At 41.1% G+C, this 18,564-nt stretch overlaps 1 protein-coding gene across 5 annotated transcripts in view; it reads right to left on the bottom strand.

Annotated features, from left to right (window-relative positions):
• The window catches only part of RHBDD1 (rhomboid domain containing 1), a 220,733-nt gene that overhangs the window by 151,598 nt on the left and 50,571 nt on the right, over positions 1-18,564 (bottom strand). For all 5 annotated transcript variants that reach the window (XM_069104551.1, XM_069104549.1, XM_069104548.1 and 2 more), the window contains 2 exons: positions 8,691-9,211; positions 6,024-6,156 (listed from right to left, as the gene is read on the bottom strand). In XM_069104551.1, the coding sequence (XP_068960652.1) occupies positions 6,024-6,156; positions 8,691-9,123 (566 nt within the window). In that variant the 5' untranslated portion in view covers positions 9,124-9,211. The remainder of the gene's footprint in view (positions 1-6,023; positions 6,157-8,690; positions 9,212-18,564) is intronic.

The following is an 18,564-nucleotide window of genomic DNA, read 5'->3' as shown; positions in this document are numbered from 1 at the left end:
TGTGGGTATTCCTACCACCAGGATATATCACTACCCATCAATCAATCAACAAACATTTAAGTGCCTGCTCTGGCATAGTGGGGACAGAGCTGACCTCAGAGACACCTGGGATACATGCCAGCTGTGTGATTTTGGGTAAATCATTTAAAGCCCTGAGAACTCTCAGTGCTGTAGGCAACTTACTAAGTCTGTAAATCACTGAGAAGGTGCTGTTCTGCACTGGGGAGGGAGTTTCTCATCTGAGAGTTTTCCTCTATCAGTGAAATGACAGGCAATGGTCCCTTTCTCTGTGTGGTAGGCACTGTGGCTATAAAGAGAAAAGATGGAGGGAAGGGAGGGAGAAAGGGAGGGAGGAAAGGAGAGAGAAAGAAAGAAAAAAGAAAAAGGAGGGGAGGAAGGAAGGTAAGGAGAAAAAGAAAAAAGAGAAGGGAAGGAGGGAGGAGGGAGAAGGGAAAGAAGGAACATAGGAAGGGAAGTAGGGAACAATGGAAACGATATCTATGGTACATTATAAAGTTCACTGGATCTGGAGTCAGCAAAACTGGGGTTGAGACCCACCTCCGACACCTGAAATCTGTGGGACCTTGGATATCTTACTTCTTTCTCTGGCCCTTAGTTTCTCTATCTATAACATGAAGGGGTTGAGCTTGACTTCTAATCTACAGATTACTGTTCAAGGACAGAGTAATCCTGCTCACTCTCTCTTAGTTCTGGCCATTGGCAAGCTCTAGAGAAAGTGACAAAGTCTTTGATCAGAATGCTAGTTGCCAAGATTCCAAGTGAATAGTGATGGTGGGCTCTGCCCTCCCAGGTCCACAACAACAATCTGGTTTGCCTGGTTTCCTGCTCTACAGACAGTGACCAATATACTCAATGCTGGGACGACCAGATCAGGCCATCAGGTAGATGGGATTTGGGCTATATTTTTTCCAGCATAATTTTCACTCCTTCTTGACATGCCTCTGACATCAATGGATCTAAAACTTCTCCCTTTTGCTGGAGCCCTTTGAGGGGCACTGATTCAGGTATAGATAAATATTCTGTCATTCTGGAACCAAGATTTGTTCTCTTACCCTAGAATTCTTTAAGACCTCAAGGTACAAAGAGCCATATTATTAGCTCCAATTTTATCTGTCTAAAAACCGTCAAATAATATTCCTATGGTCACACTGGAGAATTATAAGAGAATATGGAATTCACAGTCAGTTATAAGGGGAATCCACCCATAAGCGTCAGCAGGTTTTATCACTTACTTTTATAATGATGGAAGCAATGCATTTTAAAAGCTAATCCATTCATTCAGCAAATACTTGTTCAAGCGGGCCAAAGTTCAATTGCTCATTACAAATCAGCGACATCCCAATAATGGTGCCGGCCAAGCAGTCCACAGTCTCAGAAGTAATCAATCATAGTAATGTGGGAGGTGGCAATAATGTAGGAGGAAGAACACTGGACCCATAGATGCTATTCCCAGATTCCAATCCAGGTTCTACCATTAGATAGATGCAGCCTCTGGCAAGCCATCTATTGTATTAGCAAGCACCCTAGCATACCCAGGATGGCTGCTAGCACAGGTTCTTAGATCTGCTTTGCTAGGAAAAATAGCTGGTTAAGGGGTCAACAATCTTTTTCAATTATATTCACTAGTTCAGAGGAAAAGTCAGCACCCTGAATTTCAGAGAAAATACAAGCAGAGAAATAAAGACCAACAGACAGGGCTCTGACTGCCTGAATCAAAGCAATATACTTTACATACATCCCTGGATCGAGAGAGACTTTACATCTGAGCAGTCAAGGAGCTCAGAACATATGGTCACTCATTATCTTGGCCAGTGAGTCACAAGATCCTTCTTGTAAGCAAGCCCCCAAAGCAAAATACCAACTCAGAGTATATATATACTTCTCAGAGCCAAAAGGTATCAAAACCCTCTGTGAATTAGTGCCTAATTAGAAATTAGCAAAACATGTGAAAGACTTCCTACAAGCAAGTCTCTCCTAAGCAAGCTTCTCTCCCCCACAGGCTCTACCTGAGGCCTAATAATGGATAAGGAAGATCTTATATTCTATTAGCATTACACCTATACACCCTGGGCTTTAGTTTCTTCATCTGTACCATAGGGGTGAAAATATTCAAATTTCCCAACTCAAAGGATTGTTTCAAGGAAGGTATTAAGTGTTATGGGATAGGAGACTTTGCTCAACAATCCTTTAATTATCATTAGGGGCATAAAAAAGAGAGATACGTGGTCACCAGAGGTATTCACCACCATCATGAAGACCAGATAGAAGACTTGTAAATGATGAGGTCTTTCGGAGGCCTGTTTGTGGGGATGCTGCCTAAGTGTTATTTTTTCTGTGAACACTGAGTGTTTATACAATGCTGGTATGTGATACTGTGGTAAGGGTACTGGGCTAGGAGTCAGGAAGTCTGAGTTCTATCAACAAGTCAGCTGTGTTATTTTGAGAAAGCCACAACCTCTGAGTATTGGCCTCCTCATCTTCCAGACAGAGCTCATGGCAGGAGACACATTGACGAGGGTTCTTGACGTGGGGGCTGGGATAGTTTTTCCCCCTGACAGGTAGGGAAGTCATACCTGAGCCTTGACTGTTTTGAGCCATTGCTGAAGCTTTTGGGTTGCTTGGGCCATAAAAAGCCTAGTCCACCAGGAGTCTATGTAACGATGCCAAGGAAGTGAGTCAGCACATGCCTTCTCATCAGATACATTTTTCATCTGGAGATGAGAAGCACTGCCTCTTGCTACCAGTAAGGAAACAATTTTTGTTAAACATCAGATGGTCTATGAGTGTCTCATTTTGTTCCAATTCTGCGCTGTGGTCTAAACCACTAGACTTGGCCTGAGTCAGGTCTAGTCCAGTACAGGGGCAGTAACACCTACCCGATATGCCTAACAGGGTACTTCTGAGCATCCAGTAAGATAATTCAGCTGTCCCCAACCCGGTAACCAACCTGGTCAATTGTGAAATGGCAGCTCCTATGACATTCCTGCCTTCAAACTTATGGATGTGTTCAGAAGGTGGGGGGAGGGAGAAGGAAGCTGTCTAGAAGCTGCCACCTCAGCACCCCTCACCTCGCCAAGCTCAGCCCCTTAGCAATCCTCTTCCTCCTCAGGAGCCACAGGATTAAAAGTTAAAAGGAACCTGGGGGCTACAAAACCCTCAATTTGGAGATGAGAAAACTGAGGGACTCTCCCAAAGTCCTGGGTCTTCTGATTCCAGATTCTGTGCTCTTGCTGCAATACCAGGGGTTCCTAACCTTTTGTGTGTGTGTTACGAACCCCTCAGCAGTCTGCTGAAGCCTTGCCAAGCCTTCTAAGGATGATGTTTTTAAAAGCATAAACTAAAACATGTAGAATTACAAAAGTCCAAGATAATTTTTAAATACCTGGGTTTGGGATTTTTTTTTTCAAAACAACACAAATTCATGGATCCCCAGATTATGAATCCCTGACCTACACACACCATGCTGGACTTCCCTGGCACTCATTTGTAATATATGCTATTTCTCCCCACCAGAACGTCCAGTACTTGGGATCAGTGTTTTACTTTGCTTTGTCTTTTGGACACCCGGTCCCAAGCATATAGTAGGTGCTTTATCTCACAGTGATCATAAATCTTTGGGAAAATGAAAAGTATTTCCTCCCTCTATAAAGCTGGTGAATCTTCTCATGAGGTAATGTACAGTGAAGGCATTCCACTAAGTATAACGAGCCTTATTTAAACAAAAGACAGTATTTCTATAAAATATGACTAAAGAGGGCAGAACACAAATTAATGAGAGGACATATGCCTGCCAAGATAACCTGTCTAATGGCTTTCATATACCTTAGCAGGGCTAATGGTTGAGCATCTGAAGTGGCAGTTGGTTGTGTTTGGTAAAGACAGTAATACAGAATACAACCTGACCCTAACCCTGTTTTCAATACAACATTCAGAAGGCTATCCTTTGCTTCCAAAGGGCAAGATTCTACTGACAAAAGCAGCTTCTAATCTAAAGAAATCCAGAGTATATCTAGTGAAAATTTTGGTTGGTTATCAGAATAAAAATCATAAAACAAAGAAAAAAAAGTTTTCACCCTCATGTTCCCAACTGGACTAGACTGTTGTCCGCTACTCCCAACCCCCTGCCCTGGTCCATTGTTTTCCTGAGACCTCATCTGTATAAATACATATGCAGATGTCTGGATATGCAGAATTTTTCTTTCAAAGCCCCTATTCTTGAAAATCTAAAGCACTGTTCTTGCAAACTTGAAGGAAGAAATCATTTCCCTACTCAGTATGTCAAGTCTTTCCCCATATGGTGGGCATACCACTTAAAACAAGGCTGTGCCTTTTTAATGATAAGAAAGAAGTAGGGCAGAATTCCTCAGAAAGAGTGCCGTAAGAATGCTAAAGGACCTTGCTGTTCAATGGATTCATGACATGATCTCAAAGTTCAAGTGCCAAGAAAGCCAATTTGCATATGAATATTAGCTGGATACTGTCATCTCTAAGTGTCTCCAGAGAAAGCCCCTGTTTTCCATCCCAGCTAGATCAAACCCGTCAGAGCCCCTTTGGTGTGACAAGGTGAGAAAGAACTATTCAAATGATAAAAGGTCAGACATTATTGGACTTTTTTTAAAGGGAAAACTTTGATGATTCTGTGATGCTCTCTTAGCTAAACTGCCACCAGAGAACAATATGTTTCAAATGATGGCTGTCCAAGACCAGGAATCAGCACTAAAGGGAGACTGCAGGCTGGAAAACTACACAATCTCATAGCTTGCCAGGCCTGCAAAGAAAAAATGCTTTCAAATAAAGGTAAACACACTCTTATTAAATGTACACCAATCCCCCCTCCCCTCCAATCAAGAAGAAATGTTGAGAGGCAACAAGATATGGGGGAAAGAAAACTGGATTTAAAGTCAGATGACCCTGGGTTCAAATCCTAGCTCAGTCACTTGCTGTCTGTGTGACTTGGAGTAAGTCAGGTTTGACTTTTTCAGGGCCCCTTCCTGCTCTCTGTGTATGAGCTCACATGATCCCTTTTCCCATGATCCTTTCTTTAATCTCTAATTTTTTCTCCTTTATCCCATGGTCTCCTCTCTATTCCAAGCAATGTTATGGAGGGTGTGGCTCACAACAAAAAGGAATCTACTTACATAGTAATGGTGCACCCTCTCAAAATACTTTGCATACACACACACACACACACACACACACATTATCTCCCCCATTAAAACATTATGTACCTTGAAGGTACAGACTGCTGCACCTTTGTCTTTTTATTCCTAGCAAAATGTCTGCTACATAATAAGATAATAATAATTAATGACAATGATGATGATGACAGTATTTACATAGCACTTTATATAAATATTATCCCATCTAGTTCACTTGACAATTCTTTAAGATAGGTGCTATTGTTATCACGCCCATTTTACAGATGAGGAAACTAAGATTAAAAGGGGTTGTGTCTTGCCCAGGGTCACTCAGCTAGTAAGCATCTGAAACTGAATCTGGGCTCAGATCTTCCTGACTCTATCCACCGTGCCACCTTGCTACCCCCAACCCCCCAAAATGCTTGCTGGTTAACCGACTGATAGCGCAGTTATAAGTAATGATGGCTACGATGGGATCATCTCACAAAGCTCCCCTTTTCCTTCAAGAGTAAGAACCCAATAAAACAAAACAAACAAGAACAGAGGAGGGATCACAATATCATGCCAATAGGAGCCCTAGATTCTATCCCTGGTTCTGCCGCTAGTTGTGGGACCTTTCCTGACCAATTGAATCTCTAGGAATTTCAGTTTCTTTATCTGTAAAGCAAGAAGGCTGATCTGGATTAGTTCTAAGGTCTCTTCCAGCTCAAACATCCTGTCAGTCTTCTCATCATTAGAGGTAACCATGTTAACACTCTCCACCAATTAAATAGGAGTTGACCCCATTTCTCCTGAAGGACTTCACGACCCACACTGCGTTCCTCCATTTTGATTCTCCAAAAAAAAAAAAAAGTGAACACTTACTTTGGGGAGAACAAATGGATCATCACCAGTTCCACCCAACAGGCAAACTTGTTGGGTATGTACATGCCCATGACATTCGTGTGTCCTCCAGGGTTATAATTGTTGCTAAGAACCTTCAAAGCAAATAAGACTCCTAAAAAGGAAGGAGAAGCACAAACACACATCATTTAAGAAATGAGAAACAAGCTATACACAGACGGCATCAACAATTATATGAGCAAAACCAATTCAAACGAAGGTCTAATCCATTCCCCACACCTTACTGCCAGGAACAATTCTATATGTCCCCTAAAGTTGTCAAGCTGGCTTTTTGGAGGAAGACAATGATTCAATGAAATTATTCCTTAAGCTAATTTAATTCAGAAGTTAATGTGTTACCAATGGGCTCCTAAGTGCATGCTACCTTCCTGACTTCAAGTAGAAGTGGGTAACAAAGGGCAGCGAGGTGGCGCAGCGAATAGAGCACCAGCCCTGGAGTCAGGAGGACCTGAGCTCAAATCCAGCCTCAGATACTTAACACAAAAACTAGCCGTGTGACCTTGAGCAAGTCACTTAACCCCAATTGTTCTACCTTCTCCCCTCCAAAAAGGAAAAAAAAAAGTGGGTAACAAGATGGTATAGTAGATACAACGATGGGCCTGAATTCAAATCCTACCTCAGACCCTTATTACCTATGTGACTCTGGGCAAGTCATTTATCCTCTGTTACTTCAGTTTCCTTATCTGTAGAAAGAGGATAATAGTATTTGAAGACCAACTGAAAAAATACATGAGAGGCTCTTTGCAAACCTTAAAGTACTGCATAAATGACAGTTGCTATTATTATCATTATACCACCATCAGAAAGTATTTCTCAGACTTCATATAAGCATTCAGAGAAGGGAGGGATGTTCAGGATAAAATAGAATTGGAGAAAGAGGATTTCATTCTCATGAAGCATTTTTTTTCCTCCTTCAAATCTATATCCTAAATCTTAAAATATGCAACTTAAATCATGCTAACAATTTTAGCATAAGAAAATCTATATTTTTTTTTAAAAGGGAGAAGCTAAGAGACAAGAGTTGGTCAAAGGGATCCTCAACAACTTGGAAAAAATTCTCATCACAAGCAATTCAAAAGCAATGTCTAAATGATTTCTATGAATGCCATTGGCATAAAGGCGAAGGGTTATCTAAGTACTATGTGTCAGAGAAGGGATGCGAACCCAGGTCTTCCTGACTCTATCAATACCAACGGCATAAAATAACCTTGCTACATTTCAGCACCATTTGGTGATTCCCAAAGCAGACTTCTAGGATCAAACCATCTTCTATGGCCTAATATCTGCATAACAGTGGGAGCCACAGGGGAAAGAACTGGAAGAAAAACAGTTCTGTTTCTCCTAGCCTTAATTCAGATTCCTCACTGCTGACAGCGTTCTGCCTTGCTCCTAGAAGTGAAGCACGTTAACTGTGGTAGGGACTTTGAAGACCATCTAGTTCTACCTTACTTTACAACTGGGGAAACTGAGGCAAGTGACTTGAACAGGAATCTTACACAGTCAAGTGAGAGAAGTGGATAGCGACCCTAAATCTCCTGACCCAAATCAGACTTTGTCTACCATACTAAGCTTCTTTCCCTTGCCTAGGATGCTGGTTACTCATGACTTTTATCACTGAATCAGAGAATGTCAGTTAGAAGGTATCTCAAAAACCATCTTTTTCCACCTATACACCATCTCTCTTTCTCTCTCTCTTTCTTCCCCTCCATCTCTCCATCTCTCTCTCCCCCAAAGTTCTCCACTAAAATACACCCAAGAAGTGATCCCCTAGCTTCTGCTTGAGTTCCTCCTGAGTATGGGGGGTGGGAGGGAGGAAAGAAATGCACTTAGATTTTTCAATGCCTCTCTTGGGCCACTCTTTAAGCAAACATCCCACCCATGCTGTGCTTCACTCCTACCTTTCTGGCCATCTTCTCCTCTGGTTAGCTCCTCCTCTACCCCAGACACCTAGTCCCTTGAGGATAGGCTATTTTCAATCTATTGCCCCTATGGCCCAGTCACTAGTCCTTGTCTTCTTCCAACTAGAGTGCCCCTGCCTGATCACCTCTACACTTTATCCATAACTATTTCTAATTAATCTCTCCTTTGGAATATAAGCCCTTGAGAGCAGGATTTATTTTTCTTTTTTATCTTTGAATCCTCATTGTTAAAGCACAGTACTTGATACAGAGTAGGTACTTATTAGAAATTTTTCATTCATTCGTTCCATTCCCAGACAGTCCATTCCACTTTTGGATACCTCTAATTGTTGAGATATTTTCCCTGACATCAAATTTGCCTCTTTGGACTTTCTACTCCCTATTTCTGGTTCTGCCTTCTGGGCATATGCAGATCAAATAGAATTCCCTCTTCTCCAAGTCAGCCTTTCAAATACTTGAATCCAGCTACTTTTATTAGCCTAACTGCACCCAGTTCCTTCAAGCAATCCTCCCATGGGTGAGACTTGAGGATTTCCACCATTTCTGGTTACCCTCCTTGGAAAGTTCTCTCTACCTTCCCAATGCCCTTCATAGATAGGAGTGAAATGGCCATTACCTATGGACAACGTACACCTAGTGAACAGATACAATCCATTGCCCCTCCCTGAGGATCTTCATAAATGATGTTTCAAAGGTTATCCTGCCTTACCTGAGAATCCAATAGCACAGTGTAATTTGAAGGCAGGTTGGTCCAGAAGTTCAGCAACAATATATTCCAATGCCAGGTATACCACACCAGTGAGCAAGGAGAAGACTGCTATGATGTAGGCAAACCAAATACTTCCCAGTCTTCTTTCCAGTGTCAGTCCTTTCCACAGCATGGACACCATGTTGAAATACAAATGCCAGTCATCTGCATGGTGGAAAGGAGAAAGCAGCAGACGCTGCCAATCTTTTTTTTCATAGCATGATTCCACACTTAGGCAAAGCAAGTAGGAAGATTTCATGGGGCTGAGGAAAAGCCAGACGTTGAGGGCTATACATGCCAAAGTGACAGGGGAGATATTGGTGATCCCAACCTGCATGATTTGAAAAAAAAGTAAAAGCAGGCCCTGATGAATTTGTCTTGACCTCCGCTGCATGGTGCTTAAAAGTTCAGGAGACCAACCCAATGGAAGCAAAATATGATGTGATTTTCAAAATCCAAAAGGAGTCTACTAGCAGTTATACCTGAAATAAAAATGAAATAGAAGTCAAAATAATGTATAATAATCAAATATGCATTTCTGTCTTGATTACCTTTTGATGCCACATCCTTTCCAATTCACAGAATCAGAGTTCTATAACCATCCCTTCATTTTTCAGACAAGGAGGACTGAGGGTGAGAAAGATGATCTACAAAAGTGATCTAAGGTCACTGTAGCAGCAAGCACCCCAAGCGTCCTCAGGGTGGCTGCTCACACAGGTTCTTGGATCTGCTTTGATAAAGGAAAGCAACTCAAAAGGGGTTAACAAGCCAATCAGTCAAACATATATCGGTTACCTCATTCAGGGGAAAAAGGTCAGCACCCTGAACTTCAGAGTATACAAACAGAATTATCAAGACAGAAACAGATCAAGTAGACAGATTTCCAAATTGTCCAACCATTACATCCATACCAAAGGACATCTGGGTTCCAAAGCTGGGAGGGGGCGGGGGGGGCCTCTGGACAACGGCTTCCCAGAATACAGATCAAATCACAGAACACTTCTCAAAGTGAGCCCCAAAACAAAGCCTCACATCAGGGCTTATATAGCCTTCTCCTGGCTCAGAGAATGTAACAACCTTTTGGACCCACTGGCCAATCAAAAAGTATCTACTGAAAAACAAGCCTCCTACCCCAGGCTCCAGGTGCACTTTAGCCTAGGGGCAGGGAAGATCTTTAAAATTTACATTCCCATTACATTCGGGCCCAAGATCTTTCATGTCCATAGCATAGTCAATTTACTTTTGAATCAGCACTAAACATCTCTTAGGTCACATTTTTAAGACACAGAACTAAAGTTACCAAAGTGGCCACTGGGCCTTAAACAAACACAAAGTACATTGTATTACCACTTCAATTCAAAACAAGAGGCCAAATAAAGTTCTCTTGGGGGGAGGGAGGTGTCCTACCCCTCACACAGCTCCAGCCCCTGCTTCCAAGTACAGAGAGGGAGCTAGGCAACAAAACCAACAAGGTGGGGTCCTTGGTGGTCCAAGGCACTTCATCTCACCCACCATAGTCACAAGTTCATCCTCCCCCTGGGTCCCAAACTGTGGGATGCAGCAAGGAAACACATTCAGTGCCCCTGCTTTGCTGCTCAGTTCTTATCTTTTCCTATAGCTGAATTCCAAACTCCTGGGTTCCTTCTCCTCCCGCAGGCCGCAGCCACTCCTGGCTTCTGCCCAGGTCTCAATGCAGGCAGCTCACCATTCCTGCTCTCAGCTCAGTAAAGTCCGCATGCAGGCCATTCTTCTCTCCTGCTCCACAGAATCACAGCTATCACAACTGGGAAACAAACAATTATCCCAGTCCCCATACTTTCCTTTTACTCTGCAGATCCTGTTCATGATGCATTTTGTGGCAGCAAGCACCCCAAGCGTCCTCAGGGTTTGCTGCCACCACAGGTTCTTGGATCTGCTTTGATAAAGGAAAGCAACTCCAAAGGGGTTAACAAGCTTACTTTAATCAGTCAAACATATATCAGTTTACCTCATTCAGGGGAAAAAGGGCAGCACCCTGAACTTCAGAGTATACAGACAGAATTATCAAGGCAGAAACAGATCAAGTAGACAAATTTCCAAACTGTCCAACCATTACATCCATACCAAACAACATAAACAAAGCCTCACATCAGGGCTTATATAGCCATCTCCTGGCTCAGAGAATGTAACAACCTTTTGGACCCACTGGCCAATCAAAAAGTATCTATTGAAAAACAAGCCTCCCACCCACCCCAGGCTCCAGGTGCACTTTAGCCTAGGGGCAGTGAAGATCTTTAAAATTTACATTCCCATTACAGTCATACAGTCCATCACTGGCAGAGTCCTGGCTCTCAGTCTAGGCTCTTCTCCCAAGATGATGCATGTAAAGGGTCTTTTGGGGAAAATTATAAAATGTCCTCTGGACTATTAGGCTTTCCCTGAAATGGAAATAGAATAGAATATCCTAATAAGATATGAAAACTGGAACAATGTCAGACCACAGCAGGAACCAGGTCTGTTTATGGGAAATACATTTTCTGCAAGTTCCCCTTTCAAGGAAAGCCCTTGGTTAGAAATCAGATGCAGAAAAAGAACCATGCTATCACTTGTGATATGCAAAAATGAGTACAAAATGAGTGATCAAGGATTGGAGAACCATTCCTGACATGTCAAGACCTGTTAACAGTAGAGGCCTGATGGATTCTCAATGGATAATAGATTTAGAGAAAGAAGGCACCTTTAAGGACATCCAGCCCTCCTTTTACAGAAACAGAAATAGGAATCAATAATATTAATCCTAGACCTCCTTTTACAGATACAGAACAAAGAGGTCACTTGCCCAAGGCCACAGAGTATCAGAGGCAAGGTCCTCCAATTCCAAAGTCATCCTTGTATAAATATCTTTTCTTATGACTTTTTTTTTTGGAAGAAGGGAGAAGGGAGGATCTTGAAGATGAGATTTGGTGACAAAATTGTAGCCCCAGAAGTCACTCAGCTCCTAGACCTCAGGCTGCAATTTTATTATGTAAAGAACCACAGCTTCTCCATACCTGGCCCTCATTTTATGCTTCACATTATATACAGAAATTTTTTATTTTTGTGTGTGCTCCTTTTTAGAAAAAAGTGAATTATAAATTCTCTTGATGTACTATCACATAACTAGAGAAAGGCCTGCTTCATACAGTTTTCAAAATTGGGGAGAAAGGCAGGAAGCAACGGCCAAAATTACTGGCTGTTTTTGACTACAACATGAGTTCATAATGCAGCTAAATGTCACGCTACATTACAATATGTAAACTCAAAGTTAAGTAGTCGTGTAGAAATGAAAAAGCACCACGATGTCATCTTTTTACATGTCACTCATTTTGTGAGGCACATTATAAGCTGCTTTCAAAAAAACAAATAAACAAATCCTGCAACTTTTGAAAAGCTGAAATAACTCAAGAATGGTCACAGATAATCATGCTATTTTAAATTATTAAGCTCAAATTCAATTTCTTCAAGTTTGTCTTGGACCTTTAAAGTTACTATTCTTTCATGATTGATAAATACATAGTAGACTTGAAGAGAAAAGACTTGAGAAGCTAAGACTAATAGAAGCAAAGACAGGGGACAGTTTCAATAGCAGAAATATGAAAACATAAAGTTAAAAAAGCCCAAATCTAGAAAACATAATCCATTAGATTCATCACTGGGATTCACAAGTGGAAGAATTCCATTTCGAAGAAGTGGAAAGGCCACTACATTTGCTCTGTACAAATGCTTTAGCATGTAACCTAATAGATTGAAATATACTGAAAGTGTAAATGGTGACTAGGTTGCCAAGACATTTTTCCAAGAGAAAATTAACTGCTTTTCATAAGAAAAGGCAAACTCTGGTGTCTGTGGTCAGAGCTGGCTAGCATTACAGAAATAAGCAATTGAGAATTGTTAACTGTAAAAAGTCTCATTCAACATAATAAACATTGGTACTACCTGAAAAGATTGCTAAGGTCAAAGCAATGCTTGAGGAATCATATATAAAAAAGATTCGAGCGAGTCTACTTATAGATTAATTAATACGTATTAATTAATAGAGTGGGAATAATACAGATTTATATACAATGGTATATCAGCAAGCACCCCCGAATCCCCAGGGTGGCTGCCAACACAGGTTCTTAGATCTGCTTTGATAAAGGAAAGAAACTCAAAATGGACTTTAATCAGTCAAATATGTATCATTCACCTAGCTCAGGGGAAAAAGGTCAGTACCCCGAACTTCAGAATACACAGACAGAATTATCAAGACAAAGAAACAGATCAAGTAGACAGGTTTCCAAACTGTCCAACCATTACATACATACCAAATTAACATCTGGGTTTTTCAAAGGGGGGGGGTGCTTTCAACAACGGCTTCCCAGGATCTCATCTGATCAAATCACAGAACACTTCTCAAAGTGAGCCCCAAAGCAAAGCCTCACATCAGGGATTATATAGCCTTCTCCTGGGTCAGAAAATGTAACCACCCTCTTGACCCACTGCCCAATCACACAGCATCAAGGTGTGGGCATTGCTGAAAACCAAGTCTCCTGCCACAGACTCCATTTGACCACATTCAGCCTATTAGGAGGCAGAGTATATTTTCAAATCAAGGAAGGTTCTCAGTCTCTTAAGCCTATCAAAGGGCCTAAGGGCAGGGAAGATCTTTAAATTTGCATTTCCATTACAAATGGTAAAGAGAATTACCCATTTCACTGAAGGCCTTTACTATCAATTGGCTGAGAAACCAAAATCTTCCTCTTTTGTTTTGCAAGCTGATGAAGCAACAAGGTAATCAAAGATGTTCATTTGATTATATATGTAAAAAAATTTTTTTAAACTCATTTTAGGGAAAAATATGTTACTTGGCAACCTGTTGCTGATGATGGCAAGAGAAAATTTCAACAGAAGAGGAATGCTGTATTTCTTTTTAAATGAAAATGATAAGGACCATTAGTTGGCACAGCAGGTGAAGTACTCAATCTAGCAGCCAAGAAGACCTGAGTTTCAATCCTGTTCCACTTAGGTATAAGATAAATTATTAAACCAGTATCAGTCACAAGAGTTTCCTTATCTGTAAAATGGAGATAATAGCAGTACGTCCCACCCTACATCCTTTCCTTTAAGGATTTAAAAAAACAAACAAACACACAAAGTGGCTCATAAACCTCATTGTCATTACACAATGTAGAATAATTCTACTGGATTCTGCTGACAGCATAATGTCAGGGGAAAAAAAGTATAGGTCCTTAAGACCAGGTTAAAAATGTGACCCTTTGTACATTTTGGGCACTGAAACTTAGACCATCACTTGTATCAAGAAAGAGGTACAAAGTATTTTAATTAGAAGAGTAAATAATTTCATTTAAAAAACATCCATTAGAAAGGAGGCTTTCTGCAAAATTATACAATGCAGACAGGGTCACTTCTATAGTATTTCAAAACCCTCTGTTGATAACACTTCTTTCAATAGGAGTGGTGTGAGAATATGTTTTGCTTGGCTAAGTATATCTGTTACAAGGGCTTTTGCCTCCCTGTAATCAACCACATTTTAGGAAACTCTTGTACAATAACCCTCCATTTGGGGGTATTTGGCATTAGAGTCTGAGAAAGGATTGGGACCAGCAAGGTCAGGTAAAAGGATGTAGAAAGAAGCCTGTTAGAGAAAAAGTAAAATTCTCTTAGGTGAAATTCAAGCCTCCGACATTAAGAAGCCGGGTAAGCTCTCAATTAGAATAGTTTAACAGTAACATTTATATAGCACTTTAAGGTTTTTCAAAGCATTTTAAAAAGTTCACTCGCAACAACTCTGGGAGGTCAGGGCTATTACTATCATTATTATATATACTTTCAGGGATATTACTATCATCCTCATTTCACAAAGGAGGAAAACTGAGGCAAACAGAGGTTAAGTGACCTGTCTGGGATCACCCAGAGCTAGTAAGTATGTAAGTCTAGCTTTAAACTCAAGGTCTTGCCAGCTCCAGGTCTGACTCTCTATTCACTGTGCCGCTTAGCTTAGAAAATATTAACTTAGAAGTAGGAAAAAAGCAGCTTGTTACATGTTTAAATTTTAGTTAACACCTAGTCCCTGACAATGAGAAAGATTTGGATGTAGTGGGGTTTTTTAATATTATCTTGAAGAAAGAATTAAAATAAGATAATCAGTGATTTGAAAACACATGAAATTAAAGAAAGCAGTAATCTGTGCCTTGATATCATATTTCTTTATATCTTGCTTCAATTTACCAGTTGGTGCAGCATGTATATAAAAATAAGTAATTAGGATTTAACCAACTTTTACACTGTCATTTTGATCTCTATATTTTCAAAGAAATGTAAAAATATAAATAAATGTCCTTGCTGGGAACAACAAGGAAAAAGTTGGCAGCATTCATGATCCATTGCTGTTTACCCTATGTCAAGAGAACTGGCGGGAATTCCACTAATGTATTAGGTGAAGCCCCTGGGAAGGATTTACAGGAGAACAGGGCCAACAATCTCACATGAGATGAGATGTAACGGATGGGATGCAATCTGCATTGTTGAAGGGACACCTACACTGAGGAGATCACAGATCCAGCAAAGTATTTTTATAGAAAAAAAACAAAAACACTTAAAAAGAAGTTTTAATCCACTATAGGGAATTAATTCCATCTAGATACTCTGATACACCCCCTGGAATGATTCATAATCATTGGAGAGACTTCAGACTCATTTCTTTTCCCATTCTGACAATGTAACAGAATTGCTTACACTACCAAAGCTTCAAAGCATAATGGATCGAGGACCTCAGAGTCAGGATGACCTGGGTTCACATCTCTTCTCTGACACACAATGCCTAGGTGACCCTTTGCAAATCACGTAACCTCTCCAGAAACTCTCTACAAACTGTGTACAGTTACCAGTCTACACTGGTAGTGAGAGTTTCCTATATCATTAAATCATAGGTTTGAACACCAAAGATGAACTGAAACGTGAAACAAATCTAACATACAATCAATATAGAATGTTATGTGGCAAGTGCTGGGGATAAAAGGCAAAAATGGAACAGTCCCTGCCTTGCCTTTAAGAAGCTTACAGTCTGTTTGGGAGACAACATGTCTAAGGTTGGGCAACTGGCATTAAGTGACTTGCCCAAGGTCATGTGGCTAGTTTTGTGTTAAGTGCCTGAGGCCGAATTTGAACTCATGTCCTCCTGACTCCAGGGCCAGTGTTCTATTCACTGTGCCACCTAACCACCCCAACATGTCTATCTCTAAGTAGACAGAGATAAACATGAAATAGTTTTGGGAAGGGTATTGGCTGCCAATAGGGTCAGAAAAGACCAATGGCATAGATATAGCATGGAGGATTTCATTAAGACATTTGCTGGTCTTTTCCAATATCCTTGTGATTAAGATGGAGAAATGTGGGCTAGAAGACCAAGATGCTAGTGCATGTGAATGGACTGATGTCAATTTGACAAGAGATGTCCTCTAGGGGTCTACCAAATTGGATGATAAAATCAGGATCCCAAAAGATCTCAATGAGCCAGATCTAACAGGATCAAACTTAATAATCCAATGCTTCAGCTCAAAACTATTGCTCAAATGGTGAAAGGAAGAGAAATGGCCAGACAGCAATTTGTGTGTGTGTCCTGGGGGACACTTGGGTTTTAATTCAATACTCTTCAATGGGAAGTTTGAACAGCAATAACTACAACAAAAGCCAACTTGATTTGTGTTGTTATTCAGTCATTTAGTCATGTCCTACTCTTTATGACCCCATTTGGGGATTTCTTGGCCAAGTATTGGAGTGGTTTCCATTTCCTTCTCCAGAACATTTTACAGATGAGGAAACTGAGGCAAACAGGGTTAAGTGACTTGCTCAGGGTCACACTCCTAGGAAGTGTCTGAAGCCAGATTTGAACTTCAGACTCACCTTTCCTTACTGCAGGTCTGGCACTCTACTGTGCCACCTCGCTATTGACCTTAGACTGTACTAATATTAATAAGGCATTTGGAACAAGAGGTACAAGATAGAAATAGAGATAATCTATTTTAGGGGAGGTCAGATAGAAATAGAGATAATCTATTTTAGGGGAGGTCATACCACCTTGAATATGGGTGGCAGCAGCTGCTCTGACCTTAAGTCAAAGGAAATGGATCCACAGGCAAAGATGTCAAGGAAACATCTGTTGAGTCCATGGGATAAAATAAAAATGGGGAGAGCAGCGAAACACAGCACAGAAAACAATGAACTCCAGATCCACAGGGTATTTGGAAACAGATGATGAGTGAGAGCAAGGAGGGCCTGGAAGGAATTATTTAATGCTTTAAACTTCTGGCTCTTTAGCATTATTTCACAGTCTTGAGATTGCAAGGCCAAAATAGGGAGGGCAGTGGCACAAATGAAAAGAGAAGCCACATTTGAAGTCAGAGGAGCTGGTTTCAGATCCAGCCTGCTACTTATTATTTACACAACTCTGGGCAAAACACTTAATCAATCAATCAACATTTATTAAATGCCTGGTGTATGCCAAGTACTGTGCTAAGCTTTGGAGATACAAAAAGAGGCAAAAGCCCTCAAGGGGCTCACCTTCTCTGGACTCTAATCACCTCATTGGTAAAAGTGATCTCTAAGCTCCATTCCAGCTCTCTATCTTTGATCCTGGGAAAGATTTTACTGTGTCTCACCTATTAAGTGAGATGCTGACAGACTGGAAGGAGGAACTTAGCTGGTGAGGGGCTCTCACAGCATTTTCTGGGAGGACCTGGGTATATACAGGTCAGAAAAGAGAAAATTTGGGCAGGGTGCCTTAGTTGTGTTCAAACACTTAAGGAATTTAGGGAGGAGAATCAGACATATCCTATTCAATCCCAGAAGGCAGAACTAGAACAAACGGGTAGAAACAATTGGGGGGCTGGTCCAGCCCAATTCAACAACCATTCATCAAGCACCTGAAAACAAAATAATGCCTACTTCAAGACGCTTACCCTGGGGTGGGGGTAGTGGAGCATCCAATATAGTCTACAGATCAAGGAGACTAAAGCAGGGAGTAATCCCTGCCAGTCCCTTCTTGCTGGCACTCACCATCTCCTTCCAAATACCCCCTGGATCTGGAGCTCATTATTGTGTGCTGCATTTATCCTGAGCACTCAGCAGGTGCTTTCTTTGCCATCTTTGGCTGCAGATTCATTTCCTCTGACTTCAAGTCAGAGTATCCGCTGGCACCCATGTGACCAGTAAAAAACAGACTGTCTTTACCCTCTTAACTCTCTTTTTCTGAGGGCTATACTGCTGCCCGAGACCAGGTTAACTGTTATCGTTGCTGCAACTGCTGTCACTGGCCAAACCGCAAGGCTGAAGAAGTGTGCTGAACCAAAACTGGACTTTTTTTCTCACGTAAATAGCTGTTTGGTCTCTCTCCCCCATTTTACATCTGAGAAGTTGTTTTGAATTCATGTGCATACGTGGAGAAGGTCGGACTGTTTTTTTAGGTGCTTTCCAGTTCTAACCCCTATAAAATATGGTAATTGGAGAGAGAGAACTGGGGTGGAGGTGAAAGGCAAGAATCTGCAATGACTTCACTGAAAGACAAAGATTCTGACAGGTATAGATAAGGAAGCAGTGTCTTCCAATCACAGAGAAAAGTTTGTGCAAACAGAGGAGAAAGACAGAATATTGGCAAATGGCTGGTGTCCATTTTGACTGCAACAAAGGGTATCTTAAGTGGAATTATGTGCAGAAAGGCTAAGAAGGTCTACTGGAGGCAGACTCAACAAAAGTGGGTTTTCTACCTATAAGTTAGGCAATGGTTGAGTAGACTGCAAAGGTCTAAATTCCAGGGTGACTG

This window comes from Petaurus breviceps, unplaced genomic scaffold (genome assembly GCF_028583685.1).
Source record: "Petaurus breviceps papuanus isolate PSGF00001 unplaced genomic scaffold, PetGlider_PUasm1.0 688, whole genome shotgun sequence".
Lineage (NCBI taxonomy): Eukaryota > Metazoa > Chordata > Mammalia > Diprotodontia > Petauridae > Petaurus > Petaurus breviceps.
This window is presented reverse-complemented; position numbering and strand designations above follow the sequence as displayed.